The following is a 15,357-nucleotide window of genomic DNA, read 5'->3' as shown; positions in this document are numbered from 1 at the left end:
TGATGTGTATCAGTGGAGCTCAGTTCTCCTTAGCTGCAGCACACAAAACGACATTTTTCAGCACAATCTGCAAGCTTGGGAGGGGGCTGCCAGAAACCTCAGCCAGTCCCGGAGAATTTGGCCTCTTCCTGCTGCCCAGATTCTGCCAGCTCATGGTCTCCCCGGCTCTGTTTGCCCAGGGACTGCTGACAACTAACAAGCTCTCTGGAGTTTGCTCAGTGCTCTTTTATCTTCACAATCAGCAAAGGATAAGAATTCTGCTTTCTGCTATAAGATGAGCATTATGCTGAAAGGCAAGGACTTGAGAACCTGAGAGCATGGGCCATTCAAACTGTTCCATGTGCTGCCACACCATAGCAATTATTTGCAATTTGATTTGCATCCTCATTACCAGGATTCAGCAGATGCTCTGTACAGGGAAGGATCTGAGGCCAGTACCTATTATCCAGCTGCTTAGACAAAGTCTCCTTCCTTCCCCATCCTGTGGAACCTCAGGTCTGTGAAGGGCCATCGAACTCCATGCCCAACTACTGAGGATCCCACTCTCCCCTGGAGAGGTGGCACAGCCCCATGCCACACAACTCATCACTGCTTCCCGGGGCCCAGGTGCCATTTTGTGTCAGCACTGGGGTCCCTGCATCACACCTCCAGCCCCGGGATCTCCATCCAGAATATCCTGAGTTGGAAGGGACCCATAAGAACCACTGAGTCCAACTCGTGGATCTACACAGGATCACCCAAACATCGTAACATACAGCTAAAAGTGGATGCATGGAGAAAATTCCCTCTCATTATAAGTCTGTGTCCTGGAGTTGAATCCCACCACCCCCATCCTCAAACACGTAACTACCTTAATGTGCAATGTAACAAGGGACACGTGGATGCTTTTTAAAGCTGTATCCCACAGAACTTTTATAAGCCATTGAATGGCATGGCAAGCTCCAATTCTGAGGACAGACAAAAAAAATGTGTTAGAGAATGAGAAAAACACGGAAGATGGATAAGGAAAGGACTCCTTTGCTGGCTAAACACAAATGACTACTCTGAACACCAAGTTTTCCCCTAATTATTGTACTGCAGGGAAATAACCGTTTTGTTAACTGCCATGTTCCTTGCCCTATCCCCATTATTCTAACAGCCTAAAAAGCAGTGTAGTTTCCCTCTCCATCCCCCAAAGTACCAGCCACCCACTTAAGGAAAGCAGCAAATTACTGCCTATATACTCAGCCCCTGCTGCTTGGCAATTGGCAAAGACCCAGAACTACAGAGAACTCACAAATTGGGGTCAGCATTTAGGGGCCACATGCCATGAATGCTGCAGGAGAGCCCAGCCATGGTCTGTGCTGGCTGACATCATGATGGGCTGCACGGACAAGACAATGGACTACAAGCACGTGAGACTTATTTTGCCACAACTCTGTCCCAGACAAAGCTGAGCAGAAGATGGACATGTCATTACCATGTCCATCTTCAAACCTGAGAATAAAACAGAAAATTTTTGGCAGGTATTTAATTTAATGTCTCCTGTTGTGTCTGCGAGGTAGCTCAGTGTTAATAACCATAAATGCCTGAGAGGAGAAACTGAGGCACTTCAAGGTGAGGTAATCTGTCCAAAGTCACAGTTCAGTCCTGGCAGAGCAGTGGTGCTGCACTGGGCTCTTGGCTCCTGCTTAGCTCTGCACACTGAGCTGAGCTCAAATACCAGAGGCACTACAGGCTACCAACGTCCCAGAAGGTGACAGCAGTCTGTCAAAGAAGCTGCTGCTGGCAACACAAAAACATGGACGTTGTGTAGGAAAATCCAGGCTGTAAGAGCCAGGACAACGAGGGAGAAGGGACTCTGGGAACATCATCCAAGCAGAGCCTCATAATCCATGTACCACACCAGCTGTCCAGAGCTGGGGCTGACACCCGAGATAGGCCACTTTCTTGGCTCACGGCCCACCCTGCTGATCTGCATCGTGATGTCGTGCTTGCCCTTCCCCATAACTAGGACAAACACCTGCTGGGCCTTGTTGATAAGGGGCAGGCTGAGGCTCATCCTCTGGTGAGGTTTGACAGGGCTCTCGGTTAGCACCACAGCCTGAGCCCCTTCCAGGCCGTTTTCAGAGTGGGGGAACAATGAGGCAGTATGCCCATCAGTGCCCACCCCCAGCAGCACCAGGTCAAAGCTGGCGTTGGCCACCAGGGCCGTGATCTCCTTGGCATACAGCTCCGTGCCTCCATCCTCCTCCACACAGAGCCGCTGGTGCAGGTGCACGGGCATGGGGTGGACGTTGAAGTAGGGAACTCTGATGCTCTGCAGGAGGTGGTTGTGCAAGCTGAAGAAGTTGGACTCTGGGTCAGTGAGCGGGACACAACGCTCATCCACCAGCCAGAGGTGGGTGTGCCTCCATGGGAAGTCATAATGGTGTCTTGCCAGCCGCTGGAATAGGGCCACGGGGCTTGAGCCGCCTGAGAGGGCCAGGTGGAACTGCCCAGAGCGTGCCACAGCTCTGCTTGCTGTCTTCTCAACATCAGAAGCCAGCTGGGAAATCAAGACCTCGGACCACGCTGAGACAAGGGGGCTTTGTCGAAATTTCGACTGGATCATCTTGTAATCACTTGGCATTGGCCCACTGGGGTTCAGCAATTCCACTGGCTCTGCCACCGTGAATGCCAGTTCCCCACTCACCATTTCAAAGTCTAAGAAGTGCTGGTTCTCCACCCCACCAGGGTAGAGGCGTGGGGCCTGGTGGGAAATGCTGTTTAGCAGTGGTGTCCAGAATGCCCAGGAGGCCAGCAAGTTCTCAGTGGTAATGAAGAAGTCTTTCCTGCCATGGTAGATGTTGGAGATGAGGACAGAATACGCATCTCTCTCTTTCACAGGGCTGTACACATAGTAATCAGACAGCAGCTGTCCAAATATGTGCAGGTCTGGCTGCCCTACAACTTCTTTCCAACTGCTTTTTGGCATGATGGGCCTGAAAAGGTTCCTGCTCACCAGCACTGCGGGAGTGTTGAGCGTGCCATGTCCAATGTAGAATACAATCTGCTTGGGTTTACACTGGCTGTGCCCTGCATCCCTCAAAGCCTCACTCTGTGTGCAGTAGGCCCGGTTCTTGAAGAGAACACGGACATAACCTACCCGTTCATCCAGAGCTTTTCCAGAAGTAAGGAGGAAAGGAACCCCTTCCCAACGCAGGCTGTCACTGTGAACGAGCACACCTGAAATGACACAGTGATCTCAGCTACCAAATTCAACCTGACACCTGAACAGCAAGCAGATTTGTGAGGAGCTGTCATCAAGCCAGCCTTACCTCCCAGAAACCCTAGCATTCACTGTGTCTCTCGCTCCACATTTAGCTCCTTAATGACAGCACAGGACTAGCTGCTCTCCAGGTACCCTCTGCACTCCCTCCCAGGTATCCTACTTGCTTAACCTCTTTTTGTATTGAAGGAAAGGAATTTCTAAGCATGAACATCATTCAGGCAAAACCTTTGATCTTTAGAAAACACAGCACAGCCAGAGGTGGCCTTGCAGTCTGTCAAGCAAAGAACTCCGAATGCTTTACCCTTCAAATGCAGAAAGCAACTCAACTTTTATGAGAAAGCAAAGGAGTTTGGAGGCTGCTCCTAAAAATAACACACAGACTTTATCAAGAATTAAAGGTACTTTGGTCTTGTGCAATGCTTCCTATCTGCAGCATTATTAGTTAACAAAACAACAACAGTACTAATTTTTTACAGGTCCCAGGTACCATGCTGGTGGATGCCTGGAGCCATCCCCGTGTCAGCTGTGAGGTCCAGTATCATGGAGTGAGGATTCTCAACTCCTGCTCTCCTTGGCTCTACAGTACTCCCCCTTCTCCAGAACCCAGAAGAAAAATCTCACCTGCAAAGGTTGGTGTTGTGCTGACATAGTCCTTCCCTTTCTGTAGCTCCTCCTGCACATGGCTGGCATATGCCTGATACTGCCCTACCACAACACTCTGTTTTTCCAGGCCTCGCAAGGACTGGAGGGCCTGCAGCTTGCACTGCAAGACTTCTTCAGCCTTGCTCAGGTTTCCTGGGAGCTCCATGGTCAGGAACATCAGGGCCTCGGTGAGGTGGTTCTGCAGCACGTCCCGGATGACTCCATACTGCTCATAGAAACTGGTGCGGCCTGAGGACGGTGAGGAGGTAAGATACTGATAAAGGGAGTGTTCTGCAGTCCTCACTTCTGCTTGTGCTATACACATGCCAAGAAGAAGACCAAAACTGGCTTGCACTGCTCTCCTTCTGATCCAACAGTTGCCACAAACCTATCAAGCCACTCCTTTCCCTTCAGAGGGGCTTGTGAAATGCCCCTGCTACTATAATGAAGATTCAGCCCTGGCAGTGAGCAGTGCCCTTCTCTGCCTCTTTTCCCCTGGTTTTCTGTCCTCAGGAGGCTCTGGCTGGACCATGCCCTCGAGACACAAAATTGCATGCACAAAGCTCTGCATCTCTCCCCCTGCTTGACTGCTCGTTCAGGGAGAGGAGGACAATGCACTCAGAAGGAACATGACTCAAGCAGATACCATTCTGTAATCCATCACAGCAGACTGTACACTGCAGACTACATCATGGCCATAGGCTTCCCCTATTGACTGATACATTTATCTCCCTTGCTCTAATCCAAAGGCACATTCATTAGTGTAATCAATGCTGCAGACTTGCTGGAAGCCAGGCTGCAGCTGAAGCCACACAGAGGAAAGAAGACATCAAATGAAAAATGACAACGTTTCTCAGGGAGGGGAGGGCACAGGGAGGAGCTGGGACAGCTCACACAGCACTGCTCTCCTCAAACCTCTCTGCAGTGCTTCCCTCTCCCAAATCAGGCCCAGATGAGGTCTAGGCTGCCAAACCAAACATTCTGCAGAGTCTGGTAAAGTTGCATTAATTGAGTTTGTGGCTGCTGGGGGTGAGAAGGAGGGAGGAAGGTAGAAGAGGTGGTTAGGGGAGTGGAAAAGCAAGCCTGATGTTGCAGAACTGAGGGCACCTGACATCCTAAGAACTGCTGCGGGTGGCAGTCCATCCCCAGTGCTTTATGCTGAGTACTGCAGAGGAGATGCTGCAGGACTGCAGGGAGATTGCAGCCATGTCCTTCAGCACGATATCCATGCTAGCAACTCTGGGCTTGGATTTTTTCTCCAGGCAAGGCTCTTACTATCCTGAAGAAGGGAATGAGACAGGCAAACCCAGGCTGACCTGGGTACTGTCAATCCAGTTTGAGCAATGCCCAAGCAGAAGATGCAACAGCATCTTCCAAGGGATACTCCAAACTTATACTCAGTACGAGCTTGATAACTTACAGGTCAGGAACAGAAAAAGGTTGCCAATAAAATCAGCTTATTGCAAAACTAAACTGAGGTGGCTTCAGATTGCATAAATTCCAAACGCAATGTCTCTTACTGAGACCTAAGATCCCTGAACTGCAGAAAGCTCCCTGAAATTCCTCCAAAGCTCAAGAGCAGAAAAAAGGTGAAGCTTCTACCAACCCACAGCTGAATTCCAATTGGAATCTTCTCTTGGAAGCAGCCACACTACCAGGAAAGTGATTCAGTCCCTCCATTTCTAGGGAGCAGCATGTCATCCACCTGCACTTTCTTGTTTCTGTACCAGCACTGCCTCAAGGGACACCTTCATGTAATTGATAAACCTGCTAGTTCTCCCTCTCACCTAGCCACCCTAGCTTTGCTCACTTGTTTCACGAACCTTTAGCATCCACAATCTCCTTCAAGACGATCTCCACTCTTTCCACATGATGTCGATTCCAAATTGGATCCAGAAACTGACGGTTCTGATCTCGAAAAGGCAATATATGGGCTACAGCCTGTGAAAAGGAAGATCAGAGATCCAACAAAAACTTAGCACGTTTCCACACTATCTCCTCCTCACTGCCCCCATCCAGCAGTGGGATGAGGCCAGCTCCAGAGGGACACATAGCAGAGAGCAGAGGGAGTGAGAAAAGGGAAAAATCACCAAGAGCCTGTGATGGTACACAATCACTGTCATGGTACAACACTCTGCTGACTGTACATTAAAGGTTTTGCTGGAGCGTTTTGAGGGAAAAGCAAACTACAAGGCACTCAGTTTATATCCCTCAAAAAACAAAGAGCTGAGTCAGACCATCCTGGGACTAACGTACAGCTCCAAAGAGCTGAAATATATCAGATCAGGTGCTTATAACACCAAAGACATCTGCTCCGGGGAAAGAAACAGTAAAAGAGAAAGGAAAGGAAAGAAAAAAAGGAACAACAACAGAACCAAACCAAAACAAAAACACTCTCAGCAGAGGTGATCTCCTTATAGTTGCTCAGGCACCTTTCTGAGTACAATCTGGCCACAGGGCCATGGCTGGAACAAGCTACTTTCAAAATGTGCTATTACATTTCCCTTAAACAGGGATGGCACGTCCTTGAATGCATTCCTTCTGGGACAATGCAGTGCTGCACATCCTGAGCCATCCTTGCAGCACGCATACCCTGTGCCCAGCCTGAAGCACAGGACAGGAGGAAGCCTTCCAATCATCCCACAAAGCTAACGTCCCATCAGCTTCATACCATATCGAATTAAAAACTGCTTCTAGAAGCCACTGCTAGCAAAGGGCCTGTGAGTAATGAGATGGAAGAACTGTGAGAGAGAAAGGGCATTGCTTACTCAGCGAAACCAAAGCCCTGACCTTGTCGAGAAGACCAGAAGAATTCTGCACCTCTCCCTCACACACACACAGTTTAACCCCACACCCTCGCTTCCCACTAGAGAGGGAACTTTCATCACAATTAGAAAAAAAAGTCACCTGCACCTTTCCTCTGCTCTGCAAGGGAACAGACAGCAACACACTACAGGGCATAAACAACAGTACTGGGCAACATAAACCAACGGATCTTGGGAACGTTTGAGAAGGGACCATCACTCCCATCAGATGCAGAGCTGACATCCAGCGCTCTCCCAGCCACCCTCAGCCTTGGGAGGGGGTTGAGCATTGCATGCTTCTTACCTGTTTGCCAAGGTAGTGGTCCACCCGGTACATCTCCTCTTCCCTGAAGAAGCTTGTCAGCTCTACAGCCAACTGCTGGGCTGACTCCAGGTCATGGCCAAAAGGTTTCTCCAGCACCACGCGCAGCCAGGCGCCCGGAGGTGGCCTGCAGCTGCTGTTGATGTGGCGAGCAATCTCTGTGTAGGCAAATGGTGGTACTGAGAAGTAGAAGATCCTTCCGGCCTCCTTCAGCCCCTCCTGGTGAAGCAGCATCTCAATCTCTCTGTTCAGCACAGTGTAGTTTTCGGCAGTTTTCAGCTGGTGGTATTGGCTCAGCTTCAGGAATTGGTCCTTGAGCACAGCACATCTGTTGGGAGATTCATCTGGGGGACAGGCCAGCTTCTTCAGCACATCAAACATCAGCTTCTGCCCTGGCTCCAGGGCTGTCAGTGCAGCCCCATGGAAGGTGAAGCTGTGGCCACTGCTTACTTGGTCTATGTAGAGCTGGAACAGACCCTGCCACAGATACTTCTTGGCTAAATCCCCTGTGGCTCCCAGCAAGACCACAGAGATGTGGCCCTGGGACAACTCAGCCAGTGATGGCAAGGCTCCTACGAGCAACATGGTACACAGGACTCTTCTCAGCATCTTAGGAGAGAGGAGGCAGGCCCAGGAACACTACAGAGGACAGGATTAAAGAAGAAAATCAGTCAGCCCATGTTATAACACTGCAAAACATAATGCAAAGTGCCTGCCCTCCCATGGGCTCAAAACCCAGGACTTCTGCCTAGATTCCCCTCCCAACCACAGTCCTTCCCCCCTCCATGATTTGAATCACGGCAGGAACTGGAGCTCTTGGAAAGACTGCAGTCCCCTTGTGCATACCAAGAAGTGGAAATAGAGTCTGTGCCAAGGGTCTTTCAGTAGCACAAGAGTCGCTTCCAAGGCTGAGTTAATGAGGAGACATCAATGTCTTCAGATTGTGAAACTAAAATCCATTCTAATGCAAATTTCAGAGCTGGCTACAAATGAACATACATGCTAGCAAATTCAGGCTGCTGCTTTCAGCAACATCCTGTTTGGGACTTTGCTCAAGTTGCATTATGCTGTCTTGGCACTGCTTCATGTCAATATTGTCACAGCAGCTCAGGGACAGGCACAACCACTGGCAGGTCCAGTTCTCAGGCTCTCCATTAATACACTGCACTTTCATGACTCATGTGGACCACCACACTCGTGAACACAGCTGGATTAGGATCCAAAAAGCCACTGCGAGACAAATGGTCCAATAAAACAACACGGGAAGAAATAGTTTAGTACTTAAAAGAAAGTCTAGACATGAGCCAGCCTAGATGCTGTCTCATGATAGTTGCATATGCAGCCAGGAGACAATGCTGGGTTTGTGCTCTGCCAACTGCAGCTTTCCATCAGAGAAGAGCATGTGGGCACCCACTCACTGCTGCAGCCAGTAACAGCTGGTCTCCCTGGCCAAAAAGTCCCTTTACTTGCTCTTATTTAGCTTTGTTTCTGTAACCCAAAAGAAAGCTGTTTTTAAGAGAAATAACACAACCAGTTTCCTGCTTAGAAACAGGGCAAAGACCTCACATCACAAAAGAAAATCCTGAGTAAGAGAACAGCAGGTCAGTATATTCACATGACAGGCATTAGTTCCAGTCAATAGATTTAGATCATTTAACTACCTGTGTAGGACAGTATACCCACGTACACGGATGCAGGTAGGTAAGATGTTTTAACAGCCATTTTCTGATAGTGTAAGGAAAACACAGATGGCTCTATATTGGTGCAACCATAGCCTCACTAGGTTTTGCACTGGTATGACTACATCATTTTAAAATGACAGCTTCATCAGAGTACAGCTGGGAAACAGGTCTTGGGTAAGAGATTGAATGCTGTGATCTTATCCTTCTGAGAGCAAGGGGAGACAGAAGAGCATCTCCTCAGACAAAAACATTCAAAGCAGGCTTGATAACATTTCACTGGCTCCATTCCTCCACATTAACAGCTGTACAAACAGAAGCTTTTAGCTTCTACCTGCCCAGACCTACTTAGGATTGCTGTTTCCTCGCCTGGTGAAAAAGGCCTGGTCCTTGCTCCTCTTGAATGGGAAGGGGATGAACCACAGATGATGCCCCAGTTCTCACTAGTTCTCCCACTAGAAAATTCCCACAGAAGTCACTATTCCATCACTAAAGCAACACAGGAGCTAAATCAGTTAGAGAAAAAAATAAAACAAGGAACTTCCACACATCTCTCCCTACATTTAGCTTGAACTGATCTTCATAAAACTCATTTCTCTCCCCAGGAGACTCACCTGAGTAAAATAGGAGCTTTACAAAGGATGCAGTGGCAAAAGCAGCTGGAAATGCATCTTCTTCATAGCCCCAAGCACAGATCTCTCTTCTCCTGTGACTGAGCACTGCAGGCTCAACGATCAATGGTCAGGTGAGCAGGATTTTGCAAGCAAGATAAGGCAGGTTGTTCCCCTTCTGATAAATGAAAGACCCAATTACAGCAAAGAAAAAATGATCACACTCCCAAAGCAGCATCCCAGCTCTCAGCTCATCCATAGCTGCTGTTTGTGAGCAGGCAAAATGCAGGCACTTGGGCAACTCACGACTCTTCTGCCTTTCCCTGGAAAGCTCCACAGTGCAGCTCCTCAGCCTTCTGCTGTGACTGCCTCCCCTCCTCCAACCTCCACACGTACACTTAACAAACCCAACTGCACAGGGGGAGAAGTGTGGCCCCAAAGCTTTTGCCTACACTAGAAATAATCATCGCGTCAAGCAAAGGTTTGGTTTTCTTTTGCCCACTATGGGGTTGTAATGCAGATGACAAAGTTCCTCAGTGCAATAGGATAACAGTTACACTTCCTTGAGCAACCTTTGCTCCAGGTTGAACACACTGCCCACTGCTTGGGTGGGTCATTCTTTTCCACTTAACCAAAGGAATGAGTGAATTGCCAAGCAGCTTGCAGGCGGATTCAGCCACGCAGTCACATGGCATTGCCAAGCCAACTCGAAACCAGTTTCACAACACCCCCGATTGCAAAACACGGCTACACTTCCCAAAAGAAGCGCAGTAAACTGCAGGGCTGTTTATTTACTGCTCTCCTATCAGATAATCACCAGAACTCACGTTAAAAAGCAGTGCCCTTTACAAATTTCCCAACCAAACGGGACCTGTTACTCAATCGGCTTTCAGGGGAAAGGAGCCTGGGCCCCATCCGTGCCAAGCATGCATTGGAGCACTGACCCACACAGCACGGGAGCCCTCATTTCACAGCAGCTCGCTTTGGATCCCGCACATTCCCCCGCTGTGCGGTAAAGGGGATCTCGTTTGCCACTGCCGAACCCCCGCTTAAAAAAATAATAATAAAAAAGCAATTAACAGATGCACGGCCACACGAAGCGTGTCCCGGGGCTCCTGCAAAGCCGTGCACGTGTAACGCACGAATTACTGAGATTCCCTGGGAATCAGAAGAGCGCATCGCCCTTCTGAGCGTGCGGGAAGGAGTGGGAACTCCAGCGGCTCCTGCAAAGCCCAGCGGGGCCGGGGGCTGCAGGGGGTGGGGGGGAGCGGCTGTGGGACGAGCACCGGCTCCACCGCCGTGACATCCCCGCGGCTTTGCGAGCGTCGGGGACGCAGGAAGGAGCGACGGGTACGGACCGGAGGGGGCACGGAGCAGCGGCAGGGTAAGGACACGGGTTGGGCACGGGGTGCGGGAGCCGTACCCAAAAGCACGGAGGATGCTGCGGGAAGCTGCTCTGGGGGCTGCCCTCCGCCTACCCCGTCCTGGGGGGGGTCCCGCAGGTTCCGGGATGCTCGGCCCAGCCCACGCGTGATGCATGGAGGCTGCTGCCGCCGCCGCCACCACCCCCCCTCCCCCAAACGGGAACGCCACCCACTCCAGGAGAAGCCCTGCTAGCAGCCGAGCCCCCTCATCTTATCTTATCTTATCTCATCTCATCTCATTTCCCCTCCCGCCCCGCAGTGCCCCCACTCACCTCCCGCCCACCCCGGCTTGGCCAGCGGGGCGCGGTGGCGGAGCGAAGGCTGCGGGCGGGCCCGGCACAACGCCCCGCCCCGCGCTCCTCCCAGCGCACAGAGACTTTGTGGTTGGCGGCGGTTGTCGCTGGTTGGAACGGTCGGGAGGGAGGGAATGTCTGGAGAGCGAGGGGTGCGGGCTCTGCCACTGGGGCTGGAGGTGTCCTAATGCACCGTGAGAACAAAGCCCTTAGTGAGGCCAGGAGCTTCAGGAACCGAGGGAAAACACAGCTGTTTTCTTCGGTTTCAATTTCCTGCCTATGTGTATATATACTCATATCTTTGTGAGTCTATGTTTACCTGCAGACCTTGCATTGATTTGTGTTATATTGACAGTGTAACTTCCCGATGTCATAACCTCCTTTACCATCCTGTTCTGGAGGCTCATCCATCCTCCTGTGTGTGTGCCCAGTTCCGTAAACATCCTCTGTGGTACTGCAAAGGTGTCAGTGACTGTCAGCACCAAGGTTTGTCTGCAGGATGCAGGTCCAGAATAGGGATGAAAGAGAAAACAGTCTGCCCTGCTCTGTTCACACTGCATATTGCTTTGTGACTCCTCCCGTGTTACCAGTGCAGCTTTGGGCTGGATAGCAGTGGTTCTGTTTCTGAAAGCCAGCAGAGGGTGGATCACGAGCATAGCTCAAGTGATGAAATTTAACAAATTCAACTTGTGGAGCGGATTAATAACACATCTGAAGGAGCCAGTTGGACGAAACAGTCTTGCACCAGAGATCTCCCCTAACCACAGTGTGTGATGTTACTACACAGCACGCTTAGCAAGAAGCTTAGGGGAGCCGTGCTATATCCCATAGCTGTGTGCTTAACCCATTAATGACCTGCTGACAAGGCCTGCGTGGCTTGCAGGTGCTAATCTGAGTCTGGTGTAGCAGGCAGTGGGAAATGGGAGTCCCTGTTATAGTCTGCTTTGTGCCCTGGATAAAAACAAATGGCTTTTGCCATCTTCTTGAGTAGAAATGATTGAGGTGCACGTCACCCTGCTGCATGTTTCTGGCACACTGAATGAGACGAACAGCTGAGGCCCTGGTCACTTGAGCCTGCTATTATTATAAATGGAGCTGGGAGTTGTGAGCAGTGACAGTTGTTTAACATCTTCTGCTGAGACACTCCAGCTAGCTATGTGATGCCAAACTTTAAGCATTAAAGATGGAATTGTATCTGGGGGCTCTGCTTTATGCAGTCTTTTTTTCTTTCTTTCTTTTTTTTTTTTAAGTCTCTAAAAAAAATGGTGCAGCTATTTCTGAGCTGAAGGTCAAGATAAAATAGGTTTTCTGACCATGTTAAAAATATCTCAGCTTTTTCATTAAGGAGCTCTAACATCTCATAATTTGGGGCAAGGAAGATTTTATCAGGATCACGGTTTGGATCAGAATGTACTTTTGTCAGAAGAAAGCATGCTTTTGTCAGTGCCTTTTCAGACATGCTCAGCTGCATGCTCCTTTAAGGGAAGTAGGTCCAGTGTGACAGCTGAGACATGTGATGCCAATAAAGGAATAAAGGTTTGTTAGCAAGGAACAGGCTATTAAGGAACTGGACGTCCTACAAAGCAAATAAAAGTGCTGTAGGAAGAGGTGCTCTGTTTGGTCTTGAGAGATGGTGTTTTAGAGCAGGAAGCAGTAACCTGAATCAGTTTGGTGAATTTTTATGTGCCATAGGTAAAGGCTGTGTTTGAGCATAGCACCTGAAAGTGTGTCTTGGGTTGGTTATTATTTTTTGTGTGTATGTTTGCTTGTTTTTTAATTAGGAATAGGAAAAGTAATTTTAAATTGGAGTTGGTTGTAGTGGGACTGAGTCGCCTTTTGGTGTTGTACTGCCAAACTAGTTTCAGGATGCAGAGTGCTGAACTTTGGTTAGGAAAGGGTTTCTATCTCTTGGAGAGGTAAGGCATGCTCCTGATGATGTAGTCTAGAAATATGCTTAAATATTATTGCTCTGTAAAAGTACCTACTACTACTGACTTATAGTTGTGGCTATAAGTGACTGAGTAACATCTGTAGATATTTGGTTCTCTATCACTTCTTGTGCATTGTTCCCCAAGCCAGGAGCCCTGCTCAGTCATGCTGCTGCAGCCTGGTCTGTGCTGAGCACATTGAGCCTTAAGAAAGCTCTGAAGTCCTGAGCTAGCAAGCTCATATGATTTTGAGTAAGGCTGTTAACTGCTGCTGTGAAGCAATAAAGAACAGCCATACAGCAGCTGGGGTTCTTATTAGAAAATAAAGTGAAGCTAGCTTGTGGCTTCTGGAAAACCAGCCTGTGTTAAGCTCCCCAAACTGGTGTGGGAAAGACTAAGAAAGAAGGATTTTATGGTCAGGTCAGTGGCTCTGGTACTCAATGAGTTCTGGAGCTGTGCTTGTGTTTGCAGTAGGTACGTGGTTAAACATCTTCACTGGAAGCCTCAAATGTCCCTGAAAGAGGGAAATCCCCAAATTCCATTTTAAGAAAAAGCTCAGAGGCAGTAATTAAAGCTATGCTGGAGGGCTGACCCAGTGCTGCTCAGCACTGTTGCAGGGAGGGCAGGTGTTGTTTCCAAGACCCAGCTGCTCTGGTTCTGCCCCGGTAGCTTGGCTCCTAAAGAGCTTATCACCAGAGTAAAGCTGAGACACTCCAAGGTGAAAGAGTATTAGAGTAATACTGCCTCCTAAAAGCTCCTGATTCTATTGCTTGTCTGCTTTCCTATTTTAACTGTGGCTTTTAAGCTGTAGAAATCATGGCCAGTGAGTGGCTCACAGGTGTGCCACCTGAGTGGAGTAGCAAAGTGTCTTAACGCAGCTGGCTTGCTGGGAGGCTTGAGTAAATGGCATTACTAGCTAATGCAATTACCTCTCTGCTGCTGTCCTCAGGCAGCCATGGGAATAAAACATGACTTAATGCCCCGCTGTAAGCTTCTGTCACAGACACGAGGTGAGTCGTTCAGCAGCAATGCAGCACTGCTGCAGCAAGGATGCGGTCTGCATCCCTCAGCAGCCAGGATGCAACTGCAGCATGAGAGCTTCACAGCAGCAGGAAGGGGAAAAGAGCTAGGGGTGAGAGGAGAGATCATCTTCCCCAAATGCTCAAACTGGATTGAAACAGAACTCATCAGTCAATTCAGCTGAGCCTACTTTCTCTTCTATCAAAGCAATTCTCTCATCAGCTTGGTCATCAGATGAAAGATAAAGTGCTGGCACCTTCCCCTGCTACTCCTGCACTGAGACAAGCTGCCTACAGTCTCCCATTCGGTCTGGGGCTGAGTGAGGCTAGAAAGCAGGCTTGGAATTTGTAGACTAGATGTTTTTGTTCATTGCAGTGTAGGGGAATATTAGCTTTCTCTTGTGCATGAGGACAGAGGAAATGGAGCAGCTTCACCTGGAGCTTTCAGTAGTGGAAGACTTCACATGTGGCTCCCAGGCTGATCTGGAACTCCAGTGTTCTTGAGTCTGTGCTGTAATGGGTTAATATATTTTGGAAAGAAGCATGAGGTAATCTGCTGTGTTGCAGTCAGGCCTGGTTGTGCAGTGGCAATGCTTTGTCCACTGAACAGTGCTGGTGTCCTCTGAACTTCAGGGTTAGGTGGGAGAGAAATCACTTCTCCTAGTTCGTGAAATACGGGGAGCACTGAAATTACTGAACTACCTGAAGGTCCCTCAAATGTATTCAGGGTTTAAAATTAGGGTACCTAAAGTAAATATTGATTGGCCAGTGAACTTCTGGAATCAGCAATGGGTATTATTGTGCTGGTAATCAGTTTCCTAACTAACTAGTATTCACTATCGATTCAGATTTAAAAAAATAACAATCACAAGGTGAGTAGTATGTAAACAGCATGTTGCTGGTGAATGGAAGTTTAAATATATGGAGGCTTCCTAAACTAGGCAGATCTTAGCTCTTCTGTTTTTCACCACTTCAGGCCCTGGTTTTTATCAGTGAACAGGGCAACGCTTCAACTGTGTCCCCTCTTCTGTTGATTTCTCATTGGCTCATAGAGGGCTTACTATAGCAGTATGGTTTCTTTTCTGTCCAGGAAGCTTTGGAAACTGTTTAATGGAGGCAAAACCACTTTCCAGAAATCACCTTTATGGCCTAACACGAAGAGTGGCTTAGGCAGCACCTGATGGCACAATGCAGCACGGAGCTGTGCTGCACTGCATGTCAAAATGCTGATCAGCCCAGCACTGCTGCACCCAAAACAGCTGAGCTCCACGAACACAGCTGAGGAAAGTCAAAGGTTCTCTGTGCTATCTGATAGCAGCGTGGGAAAGCAAAGTCTAAAAGACAGCCCCGTGCTCTTATCTCAGTGCCACGTTAAGTTGATG

The 15,357-nt window shown here is 49.0% G+C and overlaps 1 protein-coding gene across 1 annotated transcript; it reads right to left on the bottom strand.

The window, feature by feature from the left end:
- Positions 1-700: 700 nt before the first annotated feature.
- On the bottom strand, positions 701-11,037 carry H6PD (hexose-6-phosphate dehydrogenase/glucose 1-dehydrogenase). Its single transcript, XM_065738022.1, has 6 exons — positions 11,008-11,037; positions 9,315-9,489; positions 7,004-7,660; positions 5,719-5,836; positions 3,875-4,144; positions 701-3,207 (listed from the first exon to the last, which is right to left on the bottom strand). The coding sequence occupies exons 3-6, from the start codon at positions 7,628-7,630 to the stop codon at positions 1,850-1,852; spliced, it is 2,373 nt and encodes a 790-aa protein (XP_065594094.1). The 5' UTR covers positions 7,631-7,660; positions 9,315-9,489; positions 11,008-11,037; the 3' UTR covers positions 701-1,849.
- Between the last annotated feature and the right edge of the window lie 4,320 nt (positions 11,038-15,357).

Source organism: Cyrtonyx montezumae, unplaced genomic scaffold (genome assembly GCF_038088225.1).
Source record: "Cyrtonyx montezumae isolate F1298 unplaced genomic scaffold, pur_monq_1.0 scaffold_21, whole genome shotgun sequence".
NCBI classification, from domain to species: domain Eukaryota; kingdom Metazoa; phylum Chordata; class Aves; order Galliformes; family Odontophoridae; genus Cyrtonyx; species Cyrtonyx montezumae.
Note: the sequence above shows the minus strand (reverse complement) of the source record. Positions and strands in the feature narration are given on the sequence as shown.